This window comes from Histoplasma capsulatum, assembly GCF_000150115.1.
Source record: "Histoplasma capsulatum G186AR genomic scaffold supercont2.6, whole genome shotgun sequence".
Lineage (NCBI taxonomy): Eukaryota > Fungi > Ascomycota > Eurotiomycetes > Onygenales > Ajellomycetaceae > Histoplasma > Histoplasma capsulatum.
Window position 1 is genome coordinate 1387045 of NW_025544806.1, and position 19423 is coordinate 1406467.

A 19423-nucleotide genomic window follows, 5' to 3' on the forward strand; every position below is an offset into this window, starting at 1 on the left:
GATGTGTCATGGCCCTTTCTGGCCGCCGACATAAAATCAAACTGCGCGGTAATGGTGGTCGCTGTGTGTTGTATGGCGCAACGGAAAAAGGCATCTAAATGTGTTGCAGAGAAAAGACAGCGATGTTGCCGACGCTTCTCCTGTGCTATCACAGCACGATTAACAACTTCCTGTTTCAGCGATCGATAGCAAGCCGGCGAGATCACATCAATTGAAAAGAAGAAGTTGTTATCCACTTGAGAGCTGTTATGGATTCGAACTGCTTCCAGTAAGTCAGCTATCTGGGCCCCATCCATCGCGGATGAGACTATGATGATCAATGTTGGACGTATCTCCCCATGAAGACTGGAAGCGCTGCCAATTCTGATCCAACTGGTCACACGCGACGCTACTTCTGTTAAGCTTGGGAAGTCTTCTGCGAATAAACATACAACATCACAGAATAAGAAAAGCAATCTTGCATATAGAATGTCAGCGAGAGCATAACTCCCTGGATCCCAGGAAATCAGAGATGGTTTGGTATCATGGCAAAAAGCTTGACTGGCACTGTTGTTTGGTCGACAGAATGGATTGCTATCAGCGAAAAGAAGTGGGGTGTCACTGCCAGCAGTTTCAGTTTCTAGCCGTAAGCAGATGTCCTCAGCCTGACGCCGGCGACTGATGTTATTGTTTGGGAATAGCTGTTTTAGAGCTTTGCTTTTTTCCTGGTTGCCGATGAAATGCATGAGGCGGGGGTACTGTTCATTGGCCCTGGTCATTTCCTGGATGACACGACCCATCCTACCTGTGTCTTCCAACACATTTTTATCCCTCGTGGTTGCTTGCAACCATGCTAAATGACCACATGCGCGCATTATGTCTGCTAGATCTGTAGTGTTGATGTTCAATGGGAGGCATTTAGATTTATATATTCTAGGTGCTGTCACAGGTATGAACAAAGGATCATTTTAATCTTATCTTGTTCTTTCGAAGTGCATTTATGTCGAATGGCTCTTTTGAAATGTGAGAACCAATAGAAAATGAAGTACGAATCCTCCTTGCCTTACAGACCTGCGCAAAAGCTAACAAAATGCCCTCAACCAAGGCAGATCGCGCGGAATTTGTTACCAAAGCAGCACACTATCGAGGTCGGGCGAAGATTAAACTTGAATGTTTGAGGTTTGAGGACAGTGGCACGCCGGGTGCGCGCTCCGTGGATCCTAAGCATACTGCCCACCTTGTAAATGTATTTAAGCAAGAGGGGTGGAAGCGGCTTCAGCCCGAAAACTACATTCCTGCAGTTGTGTCGCATGAAGACCTGGCAAATGCTCTCCAGCTGTCGGAAATAAGCCAGGGAGATCTGTTGCAAGATGGTGAACCGCACACTCTTGAATTGCCACTTGGAGTCAGTATCACTGTCATTCATGGCAAGCATCGCCTTTTGGCGGCAAAGCAGTTTGCGGTAGACAAGTTCTTGCTGGAATCAGAGCAGTGGTGGGTAGTGAAACTGTACAGTGACAGTAGGTTTGATGATGTCCTATACAAATCACAAAACTGATTTAAATCAGGTCTTCCGGCTCCGGCCAGATCAGCTGTTCGTGAGGAATACTCCCACACACTTCAGTTCTGTGACGGAGACATTTATCGAAGCTGGCGGTTTTATCAGACACAGGGCAACGTGGAGGAAGCTGCTCGATGGTTAGCGAGACTATCCCCTAGGAAGCGGGCAGATGTGCAGCAGCTACAGATAAAACATCACGCATTGAGCCGAGGATTCGACCAGCTTCTACCCTTTATCGGGCTATGGCCCAAGCTAGAGATAGGTAATCTGCATGGGCTCTTTGCTGTTGAAAAAAAAAGTCCCAAGGTACGATGCGTCCTTCCTCCTTCTACTTAACAGGAGTTCTCAACCAACCCAGGCGCTCCTCCATTACCTTGACCGAATGCACTCCATGTGGAGTGTCATCCTTGGAGATCAACGATACTCGCTGGTTGATCAGGGTACCGTCGCTTTGCTTGAAACAATGGCCCCGGGGGACGCAAACGCGGATGCTGCATTGATTCAAGATCGGATGAGCCGTCGAGAGATATTTCCAGCCATTGACGAACAATATGAACGCGATGCCATTCTGCAGAATATCTTGGGGATCAATGGACGTATTCTATCTTTCAACACCTTTTTCCAAGATTTGATCTATCTCGAAGCCTGTGTGAACTCACTCTGCTTTCTTCTCCCTTCAACCTTTCCGGGTTCGCTACGGGACACCTTTACCGGTGTAAACCAGGTAGCCGGAGAGATCCGCGTTCAAACTAGGGACCATGGAATGGTAGTATGGCCAAATGAGCGGGGCGAGTGGGACCAATGCCGGGAATTGGGATATCAACAACTGATACTTGCTGCCATGCGCGACTTCCCGTCACTCAGCCAAATCGCGCCTCGTCGGGATCAGGGCAAACCAGCGTCCGTAGTTGACAGCCCTAGCGAAGAATGCCGCCAGGGGATAGCCAACCTCGCCTTCAACCTCGGCTTTGAGACCTCAGAAATCAGGAATTTGCGAGCAGTAGATCCTACTCGTGATCTGGCAAGCAAGTTCCTTAGTCGGGCCCGACCTCCCGAGTTTTACGACCTAGATGAGAACCTTGTCAACGACATCGTCAGCTATATAGCTGAACACCTCCCCAGGGCTGCACGACTTCGGCCGTTAAACCGGCCGCCGGAGTTCACCACTAACCTTCTATCACAGCCTAAAGACGACCGTTGCAACCGACCGCGCCATGCAGCCTACAAGAATGACCGCGAGTACCTCTATCTTGATGTAATTTACAATTACCAACCCACGGGGGGTTCGCATCTCACATCTCTAGCTATTCAACGAGACATTTTTGTCAGTTTTTTCAGCCCGCCTTATACGAATCACAATTTCCATCATGGTAGTGGGAGCTCAGACCCGCCTCTGGATTCACCACTGGAACACAGTCTGAGTGTGTATGACTCCATGGCGACGGGACATGCATCCAGTTCAGAGGGTTGGAACGGTCCGCGAGTTTCCTGGAACAGTTGTTTGACAAGCAGTGCTCATTTTGATGCTGGCACTGAAACTGATTTCTCTTTCTATAGCCTCGAATCTGGAATCTTGCCTTCAGCTGAAGTGGACCATGCTCTATCATCATCGAATGTAGATCTTGTGTTCTATGACTGTAACAAAAATCGCCTTGCTGTTTTCCGCAATCTATCAGAACAAAGAGCCTTGTTTGATGAGACAGCAGGCTCATTGGCAAATGATGGTTACTGCTTTGTAATTGAAACTACGGGCCGACTTGTCATATGTCCATTACATGAGCTCTGGGAGGCTGTGCAGAGTCGACGTCTGGTTCTTGTTGGATTGAAGAGAGATGTGCGAAAGGGACACAGTGGCGCCAACACTCTCCGAGACTTAATAGGCCATATTGAAAGACATCAGAGGAGAGAAACATCGGATACCTCCTGTTCTTTGATGTAATTATTAAAACTGGAAAATATATAAGTACACTGCTGATAAACATATAAAACACTGCCGAAATCATCCCTCCATTATCTTATTCATTGTGGTGACAGCTCTGCAATGAATTGCCCAGGCTCTCCACGGGCGAGTAAGGAACATGCTGTGAGATGGCAAAAGCTGGTGGCATAAACATAGATGGTTGATCACTCTTCATCTCTTTTGCTCCCTCATTATCAACATCATCCTTGCTGGGGACTAGCATTTCGAAGTCGTCATAAGTGTGAGTCGTTTTTGGTACGGTTTCGAGCTGTTGAAGTGCAGGTGGGTTGGCATATGAGAATCAAAATTGAACGGAAAACTTACAGTTTCTTGGGGAGGATAGCTTGTATCCGGTTTGAAGCAAAAAGTATCACCCTCAGGATCAGAGAGAAGCAGAAAGACATTTAGATTGAAATCCACGGCAAGTTTCCGTAGTTTACGAAAGATAGTTCTGCGGCGCTTGGGGAGCGCATCTCTATTTCTGCCGTTCTTCAAAAGCCTCTTCGCGACTTTGGTCATGTCTTGAAAAGTAGGCCAATGGGTTTTCAGAGAAGTTGCTTGATAAACAAAAAGAGTCTTGAGAAAGTTCTCCCAGAGGCCACAGTACATAAGATAAAATCTGCCTTTGTGCAAGTTGAACCTTCCAGGGAGATTATCACCCTTATATAAGACAACTTTAGCATAACTATTGAAATAAGAACACTAAAAAAAGAAAATATCCCTGCTGTTTTGAAACCAAATGAAACAAGCAGAAAGCGATGCGCTGATGTACGAAGAAGCGATACGCCTAAGTGAATGAAAATAGTAACTCTAGCAAGCCTTAAGGAAACGGAGCGCCCTACTCAGCGCTTACTCTCCACCAGGATATAAAGGATACATCATGCAGTCTGCTATCCTCAATTGTTGAAAGAGAATGAACAAAAATGAATCTTATAATTATCTACGGATTATTTCTTGGGGCATGTGTCTCCCTTCTACTTTTACTTCAACTCATTCTGTTTCTGAAAAAACATACAACTCCCTTGTTTCACCGTATGATTGTCCTCAGTCTCAAACATGTGATCTACCCGCATCTGTTCCATCGATCATGGATCTTTGCACCACCAACGCCATTCAACCTCTCCCTTCAACTTGTCTATTATGCAGTATCACTTGTCTGTAACCTCATCGGGGTGCATTCAGTCGATGAATTCGGGATTCGGGCAGGAAATCTCGCAATTGTCAATCTTATTCCTCTGCTCTCTGCCAGTCGACTCGATCTGGTGGCGAAACTCCTTGGCCTCTCCCTCCACTCATACCTCCGTATGCATGGCACTGTTGGTCTCACCACTTGCATTCAAGGTCTCATTCATGTGATAATATATGTGTGGCGAAATCGCTTTGATATAAGTGATTCGGTACAACTATACGGGCTTCTGGTATAGTTTTACAACAACCCATCTTTTGTTGTTTGATCTAACCAAATTCAGAGCATTGGATCCTTCGCAATTTTGATCTTCCTAACTGGGATCCGTCGTTGGTTTTATGAGACATTTCTTAAAGCACATTCCGGCTTTGCTATCCTGGCCGCGATAATGCTATGGCGCCATATGGGGATGAAAAAAGTGCTCGCTCGTCTCCATTTGCTTATTGGGTTGGGCATTTTTCTCGGAACCTCCGCGTTACATACAATGATGCTGCTGGCCCGTAATGTGACATCTCGGCAGTTTGGATCTAAAGCCCGGATATTCAGAGGAGGTGATATCATCAGAGTGGAATTATCTGTAGCACGGCCCTTCAAGGTACAAGCCGGTCAATCCATTTATGTCTGGATTCCCAGAGTCAGCTTTTGGTCACACTTTCAAACCCACCCCTTTGTTGTTGTCTGGGATAAGCAAGATGATAATGGTAAAGCACCCAACATATCTCTGCTGATTAAAGAAAGAGGTGGATTCACAAGCAAACTGAGCCGCCACAATCAGAAGGCAACTTTTATGGCATGGATTGACGGTCCGTATGGCATACCATTGTCGCTTGGGAAGTATACCCATGCGTTAATGGTTGCTACAGGGATCGGAATAGTCTCTCTAATTCCTTGCATCCGAGAGTTTGTGGAAGCGCAGAAGCAACAGCCCATTCTAGGCCGTACTATTCTGGTAGCATGGGAACCAGATGGTGAGAGTAAGTTCTAGAAAGCCCAAACACCGCTGATCTGTAACTAACTCTTTAGGTGATCTGGATTGGGTAAAGGATTGGATGGATCAGCTGTTGCAGGAGGACAAAGGAAACTATGTCAGTTGTATGATCCTTCTGATCATGACACAAAACTCACTATTTATTAGATTCTCCGCTTCGGCCTGTACAGACATCCCCGAGGATCCGCGCCGGAAACAGACGGACAACATGACAGAATTTGGAACTTGCCTGTTGGGATGGACCCAAAGGACCTTGTAACCCAAGAATATATAAAGCATAAACGCAGCTTAATCATTGCAGGTAATCTTTAACTTATTATCTTGATTGACCATGACTGACTGGTAGGGAGTCTCCGCAAAAAATACTATTCGAGATGGCATGCGAGAGGTGGTGCGGAAGGAGATGAAATCTGATGTCACTCTGATTGATCTGCCATTTCAACCCTGGGAGAATCCCCGGGCACCCAAAGAGGCTGTGTAAAAAACTTAAGAGGCTGTGAAAAAAAACTTTTAATGCATCTCTGAAGTTATTCGCATGTGGATTAATGAAATTTTAACAGAATTGATTGCTAGCTACATTATGATTGAAATGGTTCCCAGTCAATTTTTGCAAATCGTCCGGCCTCCAGGGCGAGAGGCCCGAGGCAGCCCGGTCCACCAGAAAATGCCAGAAAAACATGCTAGATCTTGCATTAGCAATTGATTGATAACATCTAGAAATAGACTCACATTTAGAAGCTCTGTAATTGAGGAGTTTTGTGTCTTCTTGAAAAACTCCAAGATGTCGGCACTCCAACTTCCTGGCTGTTTCAGAGTCAGAGTCCCTGGGTTAAGATAACTGTTGCCGGGCTCCATGATTTCCTTCATCAACAGGCCAATGGACCGTATATCAGCCTGATTATCATCATAGTTGGAGAGCAGGCTCACTCCGATGTTGCCTGGATAGAAATTAATCTGGGAGCTGTGGGAGCAGCATGCTACATGACACTGACTTACCAATTTTGATGAGTCCTGTAAATGAGAGAAAAATATTGCGGCATGTAATATTACCATGAGTGATATGTAGTTCTTTGTGAACATATGAAAGACCTTGGAGAATCTGGCTATGCTTAGCAAGGAATATTTGAGAAAAGATTGAAAAATAAATACCTCTTTGCACACTGCAGCAATGTGAGCCTCCTTCAACACAATGCAAGAGTGAATCTTGTCCAGTGAGAGATGCATTTGTTCATAAACAAAAAATACAACAGATTTATTCACATAGGCACTCTTCAAATTCACCAGATTTGAATGTGATGTCTTGAGGAGATTCTGAATAGTATTTGGCTCGGAGAGCTTATATTCCTTGATTGCCACAACAGTGCAGGCCGCAGAATGCTCAGAGGCCAAATACAGGGTCTTGGACTGGCCCTCTCTTGTGAATCGTTGATATTTTCCCCATGGGCTCCCCTGTTGACAGAATTCTGCGGAAAATCGTTTATTTCCATTCTCATCATTCGGGTGATTAACTGGGAGAGGAAGTGGAGGTGGCTTCCACAGCTTTCGTTTTTGAGCTCCAGGAGTGTGGGATTCAGCAATCGGCTCTGACAATGTTGATGTGTCAGGAAAACAGAGACGTCCGGGGAAAGCAGTACAGGGTCTGTCTGTTGAAGTCATTGTAGCTTCCAGAGAAAGAAGATAATCTAGATTGAATGGTCAGGAGCGAACCTTTCTCTATAAATGCATGTCAAAACACTTCCGCATTTTAGTGCATTTTTGACTTTGCTTATTAGTTTACTTTGAACCTTTTGGATGGTTTTTCAGTGGGTATAAGACAGTATTATACACCCTCCCACATTATGCAGAAAATGTGATACAGGTGACTTTATTGTGAATATTAATATTCTATAGAGTTCCAAAGCATCCTCTGCTATGTACTATCGCAAGGTGTTGATTTGCCCAAATGGTGACTGGACCAGACGGGATCCACGTGATGGGCCCTACGGCATTTTCCTCACCACATCAAAGGGCGAATCGGTGTCGGCAGTGGACAATGTGCGGGGCAGCTACGAAGCCATATGGCAGGAAGCTAATGACACGATGAGGGATTTACTCTGGGGCACGAAGAATCAGCGCATCACTGCCATGGCCACAGTTCAAATGCTGAATCAAAGGATAAAAGATATGAACTTGTTATGGAATCGAGACCCAAGGACTGGTATCATTGATTATCAAGACTGGATGCAAGCGGGCGAACAACTTGACTTGGCTATTCGCGACCACTGCATCTTCAACTCGGATGCACGATACTATGATGTTGAAGATTTCCTCTATGAACGGATTCAAAATCGATGCTATCCAGCATCATGGAAAGTCGAATGGGGACGCTATCAGGAGAGGTGTGCTCTCAACTACGAAATACATCCCCGGCCTTTTAGATCTCCTCAATCAGAGGTTCAAAGAGCAGCATTAAGCCGAAGAGCACATTGGTCAGCGCTGCCTCCCCAGCTAAGACGACAGACAGGTTTTCGGCAACCCCCACAGATTGTTAGACCTAATCGCCGTCAGCCTACTACCAGAGTGGATCGTATAGAAAAATGGGATGACCTGATGCGGCCAATAAGATGACATTTGACAAAAAGAGATTTGGAGAAAGAAGAGGTGGCCTTCAAACCTTCAACCCCCATCCCTTAGCACCCCTTTCAAGATGAGGATTTTTATAATTATTACAATTTACAAAGCTTAATATTATATTTTTAGAGAAGATTTTTTTAAAACCATATCACGGAAGTTCTCTTGAAGATCACATAACTATTTAATCAGCTAATCAGAGAGAATTAATTATCTTATTATACTATTGATCTCTTTATCTTCATTGCCACTTCAACCCACGGGGCTGTACAGCCGCAAAAATCGATGGGGGACAAATCAACAGCTGGTGGTGAGATGGGCGAGACACGCGATACACAACGCGTCTTGAATGACAACAAGGACAAGACAGCAGCCAAGAACACAACTGCAGCAATCAAAGCACTGAGTGCAATTCTTGAGAAAGGTGAAAACAACAAGGGGGCTAATGAGGAGGGGAGAATGCTGTATCTATGAAGATTGATCGAGTATAATGGATGAGATATGGGGGAGTCGAAGGGAATTTGCTTTGTCCTAGCTTGCAAAGCGCAATTGGCTTCAACATTCGCTCCAAGAGTTTTTGCTAGAACCGGATGAGCAGTGGTTGAAAAGGAGGCCATCGCGTAGGTTAAGATTAAAAGGTTTCACATGGAATTTGACAACCAATGTTGGAATATAACCCTGCTCCATAAGGGAGAAATCAAAACAAAAAGAAATAATTCCAATGTTAAATCTATAGAATTCTATCAGCGTGCTTCTGTGATCAATATTGCTTGAAATGCATTCTCCCTATTGGTGAAAGCAGTGGAATGTGTTGTCAGCTTATCGCTAGTGTTGCTATCCGGGCTCCTGTTCATCTCCATCTCCATCTCCATCGCCATCTCCATCTCCATCTCCATCTCCATCTCCATCTCCATCTCCATCTCCATCTCCATCTCCATCTCCATCGCCATCTCCATCTCCATCTCCATCTCCATCTCCATCTCCATCTCCATCTCCATCTCCATCTCCATCTCCATCTCCATCTCCATCTCCATCTCCATCGCCATCGCCATCGCCATCGCCATCGCCATCGCCATCGCCATCTCCATCTCCTCCATCTCCGCCGCCATCTGCCACCACTTATCGTTTTTCAAATCAGCTTGGATCAATGGCCCCGCCAAGCAAACAGTGCACACTCTGTGAGAAAACTATTCGGTCAAAGGACTATTCCAACCATGTGAAGAATCAGTGCCTAGGAAAATCGTTGGCTATCACTTGTGAGAATTGCAACAAGACAGTTCCACAAAATCATGAGTGTGTCAGAGGCAAGAGACAGCGTTGTCAGCTCTGTCAGAAGTTGAAAGATGCAAAACATATGAAACGTCATATCAAATTTTGCCAGCGCAAACAAAACACCTCTGCAATTCCTGATCTGCTTGGTAAGTGCAAATATTTTCCAAGTCTATTTCCCTCTCAACATTTAAACTGATAGAAAATTAAACAGAGAATGATGATGTCTCATTGAAGTCATCTACTGTGCACAAAATGATATCCAGCCTTCAGAATGATGGAAAATTCCCAGAATGCCGACTTGACAATCTTTTCCCACTTGTTGACTCTGGAAATGTATGCTGGAAGCAACCATTTCTATTTTCTTCATCTGATGTCTGGGTTAAACAATTTTCACCATTGGAGATTTTCAACGCTGTGCGTCTCGCCACACAAACTAAGGACTCCATTTATCGGGATGGTGAGCTCATTCAAAATGAGGAGCAGAATTGGAATATCAGCAATGTCTTTTACCAGGCTGGTATACCTCTCAGTTCCTCCGATCTCTCACCTAAATATTCCTTGATGAATATTTCTCTTCCAAAGGAATTCCACCAGCTTCAGCCGTGCAACGCACTTAAAAACCAACTTCGAATCATGGATGACAACAACCTTGAGTTGCTAGCCAATTTTGCGCCTGCGGGAAACTTTGTTGATATACACATTGGTTTGTACAAACTCCCCATCATTATTATTCTGTGACTGATTTTGAACAGATCAAAACCGACATGGCTTATCTCAATCCATTGGACACTCACAACGTATATGGCTTCTATACCCACCAACAGAGGAAAACCTCAAAGTTTTTGCACAGTTTTCAGGTGAATTTGGCCGTCTCACCAAAATCTCAAGCAAACTGAATGATGGGTATGTTGCTTGTGTCGATTCATCTAGAGTAGTTTACATTCCTCCTGGTTGGCTACATGCAACGTTTACAACAAGATCCGGCTCCTTGGTTGGGGTTAACTTCGTATCTCTTGAAAGTCTGGAGACCATGGCACTAAGTGTTGGCATACATCTTCCATATCTTTATCGAATTTCTCAATCAGTGCTGGAGGATTTCAGAGAATTCAGCAAAGCTATCTTGAACTTTCTTGATAATGAGTATGAATCTGAAATCATTACTCTTGTATTGAGAAGTTGGGTGTTGTTTCTGCAAGCTCTGTCAACTGATGTATTGAAAAACATGGACTTTCAATCAGCAATACATACTCTTCTTAATGGTCTTGAAACAAAGCTGTTGTGGAAAAAAGCATATTGCTGTGACACAACCCATACAAATGTGCTCCCCCATGTTAAGTGCAATCATTGGGTGAAATTTCACAAAAACGCTCGCTGATCTTTCTTTCTGGCCTCTTGTTTTCTATTAGGGGATAGGGAATGGAAAAGGTTAGAATGTTAGAGAGTTAGCTGATGGCTTGTATGAATGCATATCCCAATGGAAGATTCCCTACATCAAGTACAAAGTCAAATGTTTGTCTCTCACTTGTTTTGATCATCATCACCAGCCCTGTAGTAAGAGTTAGGGTGGATTGGTATAAGAATGCTTAATTGCCCCAATATGTGTGCCCTGGATTGCTCAACAAGACCTTTGCTCCTACCGAAGTTCTTCCGAGGCACACATGTGTATGCGCTTTGTGTATAACAGATAAATAACTACCAATTTAGACAGTGGGCCAGTGATACAGCAGGTGAAGGCTGCCATTGCTTGATTTTAGGAACAGTTTGTGGTGTAATTATGCTGAGCATCACACTCTCCTTCCATTCGGCTCCCTTCCTGGGAACCAGCATCCAGAACCGACATCATGTACACTTGGCCTTTGTTAAGATATATACTGTGACATTGAACCGAAAGCCGAAACAGGAAATGTCAACACGTTGGCCTTTCTTAAAAGAATAATATTCAGGTGCAATATAGAAACTTACTTTTCACTCCCAGGCTTGTTCGATTGTCAATAGGGGTCGATAAGCTGATACCGTGCAAACCACATCGTCAATTATATCTAACGATAATATCTAGCGATGATATCTACAATGATGTAAATTCACTGTTTAAAATGTACAGTGGAAAACATCAAAAAAACCCATTTGACCATGAAAACAATTAATAAAATTTAGACTGGATTACTTTCAAAAAGTGCGTAGTGATGGTCTTGAATTCATTGCTACAACAAACAAATTCTTTCATTTATTCATGCTTATTCTCAAGTTTGCCTTGCCTTTCCTCCTTCTCCACTAGACTTCTAATATTTCGTGTAGTTCTCGCACGTTGTTCGGGACGGAGGGGGGTAATGCATCTCCTGTTTCTGTAAGAGCTGCATCTTTCCAGAGCTGTACTGGACATCACTCACTATATCTTTATCTGGTGGTGGAAAGTGGTTGCTTGAAGCATCAGACTTGTTAAAATTAATCGTAAAGTACCGGTTGTCTTCATGGATAAGAAGATAGACACCTTTGCAGTGACAGTCATCGAAATAGCTATGCAGCATACGCTGTAGTGTGCCTTTCCGTCGGTAACGCATTTGCACAAGGCTACGGTGCTTGGTCCATGGCTTCTTGACACACTTTGAGTTTGATGCCTGCATAATGTAGCAATTAATTCCAATGAAAATGAAGGATATGAGACTTGATAATTATAACTTGGCACTATGGGAAGAGATCTCAATTTATAGCTACATGAGATGGCCACCATTGAAATAAAAGTCGCTTTTTCAAGGTGTACTTCTGTTGGATGTTGTTTTGCCGCAGCGCTTGCATGCGATCTGCAATCCGAAACCATGACCACACCATTTGACAAATTTTTCTACTCAGCCCACCATTCGATCATTATGATCAAGAGGACATGAAAGTCAAGAAAAAAAACAACAACAAAAAAAAGTACAAAATAAAAATGAGTATAAATTAAGAAGAAATAGAACAAAAGAAGCCGGAATTCATTAGAATGAAAGGATGAAAGCACACAAATGCAGAAATCAAAATTGCAGATATGCAAAATTGAAAGTTTCACTTTTATATGCCAAGAAACTAACCACTATGAAGTGGTGCAGCCGCCAGAGTTGAGCCGCCTACTTCTGTCCTGGAACTCCTTCTGCCCTGGGACTATTTCTGTCCTGGGACTACTTCTGCCCTGTGACTATTTCTGAACCCCAAACACTCCTCGGGCCAGTACATCCTAGTTAAAGCCATTCGGTCATTGGACGAACTTCGAGACCTTGGGTGGGACGTGCAGTTTCACTGGATCCCAGCACACGTTGGGGTGCCAGGGAACGAAGAGGCGGACAGGCTAGCGAAACAAGCAGCAACACTAAATACTGGACAACCCGGACAGGACTCATTAAAGACTCTGATGGCAACCACAAAATCCGCTATTCGCCAGGCAATGAAACATGAATGGGAGGCATCCTGGGAAAAGGAGAAACATGGCAGAGACCTCTTCAAACTTGGGGTTCGTCCAGGAAAAGCGATCCTCAAAACACACAATGGAACACACAGAGCCATCAGCTCAGTAATCACTCAGATGCGCACAGGCAAGATTGGTCTCCGCGCGTATCTCCACGCCATCAACAAGGAGGACACCGATGGATGCCAATGCGGGTATGGACCGCAGACCGTACGACAGATCCTCCTGGAATGCCGAGATTGGGCGGACGAACGATATCAAATGTGGGCAGGCAAGTCTCCATGCGCGGACATCAAGCGCATTCTCAGTAGCTCGTCAATGGCAGTACAAGCAGCAAAGATGATGATCAGGACGGGCCTCCTGAGCCAATTCAGGGCGGTCCCGTCCACAGTACTCCAATACAACTAGCATGCGAGTGTATATTCATTATATAGAAGCGGAGGAGGGCCAGGAGAGGCCTGACAAGGCAGAGATAGAGAACTGATAGGAACACTATGGATAAAGGAAGCTCTCATGGGAAAGAAGCAATTCTTGCATGAAACGCCGGGCACCAACTGGTTATTCATGCAAGGAAAGCTAAATTTCCAAGGGAAAGAGTGGAAACCTGTAGAGCGCTGCATAGCGGCTGGGTCAGTCTATGAATAAATAAATAAATCAATCAATCAATTATTTCTGTCCTGGATATTTCTGTCCTGGAACTACTTCTGTCCTGGGACTACTTCTGCCCTGGGACTACTTCTGTCCTGGAACTTCTGCCCTGGGACTATTTCTGCCCTGGGACTATTTCTGTCCTGGGACTATTTCTGCCCTGGGACTATTTCTGTCCTGGGACTATTTCTGCCCTGGGACTATTTCTGTCCTGGGACTATTTCTGCCCTGGGACTATTTCTGTCCTGGGACTATTTCTGTCCTGGGACTACTTCTGCCCTGGGACTACTTCTGTCCTGGAACTACTTCTGCCCTGGGACTATTTCTGCCCTGGGACTATTTCTGTCCTGAGACTATTTCTGCCCTGGGACTATTTCTGTCCTGGGACTATTTCTGCCCTGGGACTATTTCTGTCCTGGGACTATTTCTGTCCTGGGACTACTTCTGTCCTGGAACTACTTCTGTCCTGGGACTACTTCTGCCCTGGGACTATTTCTGCCCTGGGACTATTTCTGTCCTGGGACTATTTCTGTCCTGGGACTACTTCTGCCCTGGGACTATTTCTGTCCTGGGACTATTTCTGTCCTGGGACTACTTCTGCCCTGGGACTACTTCTGTCCTGGAACTACTTCTGTCCTGGAACTATTTCATCTGTGTGCGGCTTTAGATGTGACATTGACATCGTTGGAGGTTAAGAGTTCCTGGAGCACGGCTTCTGTTTCATCCATGGTGCATTCTTTGTTTATTATGGCATCCTCAATCTTGATTTTAGCACCTTCAAGCATTTTATAGGCGGCTCGAACTCTGGTGATGTCACCGTCGCATATTGCGGAGCACAATTGGTCTAGTGCATTCTCAAGGCACCCTTCAAACCACTTCAAGTGTTTCATCTCATCTATCGAGTTGTTCATGACTGTGATAAAACGTCCGGCTATGCCCGCCGGGGCAAGGATACGGATACGGCGGGTGATGGCTGCCATCGTTTTTGATTTTGGGAACAGTTCGTAGCGTAGCAGGATGTCAATTTCAATATCACCCTGTAGGGAAGTATCTTGTGAGGAATTCTTGCTTTAAGGTATATCAAAATACAGACATTACGGATTGCTCCTATCCTTTTATGCTTACAGCCAAAACTGTGCATGCATGTAACAGGGCGCGCATAACAAGGCAAACAAGCCCAGGCGTGCCTAAATGACAACATCCATCCTCATGCAAGCCATTTTTGACGTGCCAAAATCATGCAAGCATGTAACAAGGCGCAAGAGTAGTCGTATGCCCCTATAGGAGTGGATGGCCAGGCCTGCCTTTGCACAGGCTAGTGGTGATCATCAAAACAAGTGAGAGATAAACATTTGGCCAGTACTTGCTACAGCCCATCTTCCATCGGGAACCTGTACAAGCCACCAGTTGCAACGGGAGCCAATCCCCCGATTCCAGCGGTATATAGTTTCCCAGGTCATAAGGTGCTGGTGCCAGAACTGCACATGCATGTAACAGGGCGCATGTGCAGAACAAGGCAACAAATTCAGGTAGGTCTAAATGGAAATATCTATCATGCACCTACAGGAGCAACTTCCTCAGATGCAAGTGGGTGACCAGCCTGCTTTTGCACAAGACAAGAGGCTAGTGATGGTTGTCAAAACAAGTGAGTAACAAAAATTTGGCTTTTTGGTGCAGGGGATGACATATGCACCCGTACAAGCCATCACTTGCAATGGGAGCCCTTAATTCCAGCTGTGTATAGTTTAGAATTTGGCATGGCTGGGTTTTCATCAGCGTCCGGGATTTCTAATTTTCCAGGATGCACTATTTCTTATTGGCACAAGCAAGGATAATTAGTTTTTTAGATAACCAATCATTTTTCTTTGATTTAACAACATTATCAACCAGGAATACAACAGAAAATCACACAGAGCTCTGCATCAGAGAGAAGTAAATACAGATTGCCAATGTATTTCAAACCCATTCTGAGACTCCCGCTTCAAACTCTGCAAAGGAAGGGAGCTGAATGAAAGGAGAAAATGTGAAGCAAGTATCTTTTTCAGTCAGCTCCCACAACTGTTTCAGCTTCATTTTCATCTCTTCCAGTCTTGAATCCTTTTCCATAACTTCCCACTGAAGCCGAGTAATTTCAGCACGGAGAAAGCAATCTTGTTTTGTATGAATATGGTGGTGGATATGGTTTTTGAGATCTCTCTCTCTGGCAAATCCATTTCCTGAGCTTCGATCACAGTCTGAATAAGGACACATCCACTTCTTCCCTTTTTGATGAATCTCTTCTACATGACGGCGCACGTGATATTTCCGGGTAAACGATTGGTTGCAACCGGGGATCATGCACCTATATGGGTGGTCATGTTTATCCATATGTTTGCTGTTCATGTACTTAACACATAGTTCAAGAAATGGGAATTGTATTCAAAAAAGGGGCTGCATACCTCCAGTCACTGCGTCTCTTGAAGTATGGGATATGATTGCGGCAATCTGGGTGATCACAGTATATCTGGCCGGCATTTTTGGGCGGCTCCCTTGTTCGCCTTGCAGCCAGTTGCAGTTCAGAATCATCAACCATGGCTGTCTTTGCTCTTTGTGGCTGAGGAAATATTTTGACCAACTGGGCAGCCAACCACACTGTGACTTTTGCAATGATCCAGAGGGTAACCCAGAAGGCAGCATCAAGCAAGATAAAAGGAAGGGTAAAAACTAGAAACCAGCTAAAAAGCCTTTTGGAACGGGGGCAAAGGAAATGGTTGAAATTGGGATTCTGTGATCCCATGCCAGCTGGCGTTGTTTCTGACGTGTGTAGAGAATAAGAGGATGGGAGAAGGGTGGGTGCAAGGTCTCTCTTTATGGAATCTAGCGAGAGACACAATAAGGTCCAGAGTGCAAGCCAGCCTTACCTTGACTGCTTCCTGCCCGGGGAACTCGGATTGAGCCCCTGGAATTTGTTAGCATGGAACAAACAGTTCGGATCTTCGCTTCGCCCAACCCAACTGGGGATCAATATGTGCATGGCCATCCATACCCAACAAACCACGGAGATACCGGCTGAGAGCATTGGCTTACATATGGTACCATTCATTTACATGCACCAATAACATTTCCACCATGCCACAGCCACGCTCTGGGATAGGAGGCTTGGAATATTAGTGACAAGACACCCCGGTTGTCAGACACAGACCACCATTGTGGGGTATACATTTTTAATGTTGTTATTTTAACAACAGATTGGAAATAATGGCCTGCTTCTAGAGCGCCGATATGTCCTCTGCTGTGACCATCGCGGGTATACCAACTCAATGGTTTTGCACAGTACACCCTCCACGCTTCCCGTTGATTGGCTCTTCACCAACTTAAACCAATATTTGCATGCCCATCAATTGGCTTATGTATGATACCAGTCATTTATGTGCACTGGTAGCATTTCCGCCAAGCAACAACCTAATAGTCTGCCACAGGATTTTATCTCTGTGCATCAATATGTCATATACATATAAAATTTAAACTGTGTTTGTCCATCTCAATCATTTCTCACTACAGATGTGCTATGTGGCATCCTCCAGGTTCCATTTCCTAGCTAAGCAAGCCACCAACCACCAATGAATATCGCGCAGGAAATGATGCAAAAGTTCACTTCTTTGTAGGAAATTGCTTCTGAGCTTCTATAACAGCACAATTAAAATCACTATGTTTCCATAGATAGTTCTGGATATCCGCCGGGCTATACTGGCAATTGGGAACTTGGTTGGCGAACTCAGCAGCCATGTCTGCAAGATTGGTATGGCCTTTGTGGGCGTACATATGCTGGAAAATCGATTTTATTTGCTCCTCTGATGCCAGTGTAAATTTCACTTCCATGTCCACACGTCCCGGACGGATAAGGGCTGCATCAAGTTGATCTCGGCAGTTTGTGGTCATGACCAAGATTCTCCCGTCGGATGATGAGACACCGTCGATCGCGTTCAAGAGGCCGGAGAGAGATACTTGGTTGTTTTGCTTTGCACCGTCCTCCTGTATGGCTCGCATTTTCTCGCGGTTGATTCCGGCACTGTCAATATCCTCAATGAGAAGGACACAACGGCGCGGTAGATGGCTACAGAGCCACTGGAGTTCATCATCGGTCATGTTTTGACCCGTCAAGCTCAACGTGTAAATATCCAGACCGAATTTACCCGCCAAAGCAAGCGCAAGGCTGGTTTTCCCAGTCCCAGGGGGTCCATTGAATAGATAACCACGGCGGTATGGCCTTTCTGTTTTCGCATACACTGACTGAGCGTTCAAGAAACTGCACATGTCATTGTAAACTTCTTCCTTCCGCCCAGCTTCTAGGGAGATACTTTTGAGCGACCGACGACTCGTGCCTTTGACAAGATGCCATGGAGTCTTAGTCTGGCGGACAGGCTTTCCTCCCGGGTTGAAAATTGTAATGTGGGATTTGTTCTTGGAGATGTGACATGACCTGGCTTCTGCGAGTAATCTTTGAATTGGCTTGCAGGACCAGCCTAAAACTCTCAGGCTGTAGCGCTCCTCAGAGCAGAACTCAAATCTTATTTCCTTCCGCCGAAACTGGAATATTGAAAGTCCGAATAGAAATAAACAAATTGTGTTGGGCCGAAATCGATAATCCCGCAATGCTCCAATGGTTTTCCAGTCCCACTCTGTCTTAGGGGTGTCCTCTCCACTCCATTCCTCACTCCTCACCCTCCAAGACAGGCACCCGGTAAACCGGGATTCTAGAAACGTGGTTAGATGTTCCTGTTCCTCACTGCGCGGTTCAATTTGTACCTCCACGGCACAGAATTTCCAGATTCCATCATATACCCAGATACAGACATAAACAAATGCACATCCGACAATCAGGACATTGGACAGAAGGCCCAGGTTTGGAGCTCTGTGGAATATGTCAATAAATATGGATCCAGGGAATATGGTATTCAAAAGAGAACCAACGAGGCTTGATGCCTGGTCCATGATATTTTTGAGAAGTATGCAATGACAGATTGGACAGGGTCGTAGGGGGAAAAAAGTCAAATAAAAACACACTGAGAGATGGAGGGCTGTACAGGGGAACTAAGAAATTATATAGAACACTGACACCAACTACAGCATTCATGTATGTACCTCCACAAGTTTGTCCATAATCCAATCATAAAGCTTATAATGACAGCTGAACCAACCTTCCAATCACATGTGCTCCCCCCCCTCCCCTTTGAAGATACTCTTGTGTCTTCCCACTGTAAGATCCGCCCAGGCCATGTATTTAGAGCTTCGGATGGGATAGTTATGGTTTGGGAATGTGATTCAGAAAAAGAGAGTGTAACAGTGCAAGGAAAAGAAGTCTTTTCACCGGTGATATGCAGATGGCCATTACTAAATGGGTACAACCGGATGTATCGCATTACATCCCTGATATAACCAGCCTCAAACGCCATGGCAACCCCCCGCCCCAATGAGCTCATAAGATCGGATAGTGAGGCTGGGAGTAACTTGCCAGTGCCTGCACTGACAAAGTAGCTGTCTCCATGTCTTACAAGTTGGTGAAAAGGGGCCGAAGCCTGGTTCTGTTAGTGAAAACTACCACAATGAGCAAAGGCCTATCAAGACTCGGGGGAAGAGCACACCATAAGATCAACCCGAACTTTACCGCAGGGGACAGAAAACAATACCCTAAAAATAATCGATGCAGGAGGGTGTTTGTAAGTGGCCCGGCCTGGATTTTGCTCAGCCGAATCATCTAGACATCACAAAGCAGGGGACTGGGAATAACACACCTCAAGGGCCAG

The 19423-nt window shown here is 45.1% G+C and overlaps 10 protein-coding genes across 10 annotated transcripts; 4 read left to right on the top strand and 6 right to left on the bottom strand.

Moving 5' to 3' along the window:
• Nucleotides 1-1069: 1069 nt before the first annotated feature.
• On the top strand, nucleotides 1070-3479 carry HCBG_05180 (uncharacterized protein; the record flags this gene model as incomplete). Its single annotated transcript, XM_045432229.1, has 3 exons — nucleotides 1070-1499; nucleotides 1548-1802; nucleotides 1840-3479. The coding sequence occupies 3 exons, from the start codon at nucleotides 1070-1072 to the stop codon at nucleotides 3477-3479; spliced, it is 2325 nt and encodes a 774-aa protein (XP_045287441.1).
• A 76-nt stretch (nucleotides 3480-3555) lies between these two features.
• HCBG_05181 (uncharacterized protein) lies at nucleotides 3556-4019 on the bottom strand (the record flags this gene model as incomplete). The annotated part of the gene is made up of 2 exons (XM_045432230.1): nucleotides 3556-3768; nucleotides 3825-4019. 2 exons carry the CDS (start codon nucleotides 4017-4019, stop codon nucleotides 3556-3558), a joined length of 408 nt encoding a protein of 135 aa, XP_045287442.1.
• A 404-nt stretch (nucleotides 4020-4423) lies between these two features.
• Nucleotides 4424-6155, top strand: HCBG_05182 (FAD-binding domain-containing protein; the record flags this gene model as incomplete). Its single annotated transcript, XM_045432231.1, has 5 exons — nucleotides 4424-4918; nucleotides 4970-5660; nucleotides 5710-5771; nucleotides 5822-5929; nucleotides 6021-6155. The coding sequence occupies 5 exons, from the start codon at nucleotides 4424-4426 to the stop codon at nucleotides 6153-6155; spliced, it is 1491 nt and encodes a 496-aa protein (XP_045287443.1).
• A 97-nt stretch (nucleotides 6156-6252) lies between these two features.
• HCBG_05183 (uncharacterized protein) lies at nucleotides 6253-7330 on the bottom strand (the record flags this gene model as incomplete). Its single annotated transcript, XM_045432232.1, has 2 exons — nucleotides 6253-6354; nucleotides 6824-7330. 2 exons carry the CDS (start codon nucleotides 7328-7330, stop codon nucleotides 6253-6255), a joined length of 609 nt encoding a protein of 202 aa, XP_045287444.1.
• A 255-nt stretch (nucleotides 7331-7585) lies between these two features.
• Nucleotides 7586-8281, top strand: HCBG_05184 (uncharacterized protein; the record flags this gene model as incomplete). The annotated part of the gene is made up of 1 exon (XM_045432233.1): nucleotides 7586-8281. The coding sequence occupies one exon, from the start codon at nucleotides 7586-7588 to the stop codon at nucleotides 8279-8281; it is 696 nt and encodes a 231-aa protein (XP_045287445.1).
• Nucleotides 8282-9431: 1150 nt separating this feature from the next.
• HCBG_05185 (uncharacterized protein) lies at nucleotides 9432-10931 on the top strand (the record flags this gene model as incomplete). Its single annotated transcript, XM_045432234.1, has 3 exons — nucleotides 9432-9702; nucleotides 9768-10259; nucleotides 10309-10931. 3 exons carry the CDS (start codon nucleotides 9432-9434, stop codon nucleotides 10929-10931), a joined length of 1386 nt encoding a protein of 461 aa, XP_045287446.1.
• Nucleotides 10932-11835: 904 nt separating this feature from the next.
• HCBG_05186 (uncharacterized protein) lies at nucleotides 11836-12177 on the bottom strand (the record flags this gene model as incomplete). The annotated part of the gene is made up of 2 exons (XM_045432235.1): nucleotides 11836-11907; nucleotides 11944-12177. The coding sequence occupies 2 exons, from the start codon at nucleotides 12175-12177 to the stop codon at nucleotides 11836-11838; spliced, it is 306 nt and encodes a 101-aa protein (XP_045287447.1).
• Nucleotides 12178-14287: 2110 nt separating this feature from the next.
• Nucleotides 14288-14620, bottom strand: HCBG_05187 (uncharacterized protein; the record flags this gene model as incomplete). The annotated part of the gene is made up of 1 exon (XM_045432236.1): nucleotides 14288-14620. One exon carries the CDS (start codon nucleotides 14618-14620, stop codon nucleotides 14288-14290), a length of 333 nt encoding a protein of 110 aa, XP_045287448.1.
• A 1734-nt stretch (nucleotides 14621-16354) lies between these two features.
• On the bottom strand, nucleotides 16355-16841 carry HCBG_05188 (uncharacterized protein; the record flags this gene model as incomplete). Its single annotated transcript, XM_045432237.1, has 2 exons — nucleotides 16355-16578; nucleotides 16727-16841. 2 exons carry the CDS (start codon nucleotides 16839-16841, stop codon nucleotides 16355-16357), a joined length of 339 nt encoding a protein of 112 aa, XP_045287449.1.
• Nucleotides 16842-17270: 429 nt separating this feature from the next.
• On the bottom strand, nucleotides 17271-18611 carry HCBG_05189 (mitochondrial chaperone BCS1; the record flags this gene model as incomplete). The annotated part of the gene is made up of 1 exon (XM_045432238.1): nucleotides 17271-18611. One exon carries the CDS (start codon nucleotides 18609-18611, stop codon nucleotides 17271-17273), a length of 1341 nt encoding a protein of 446 aa, XP_045287450.1.
• Between the last annotated feature and the right edge of the window lie 812 nt (nucleotides 18612-19423).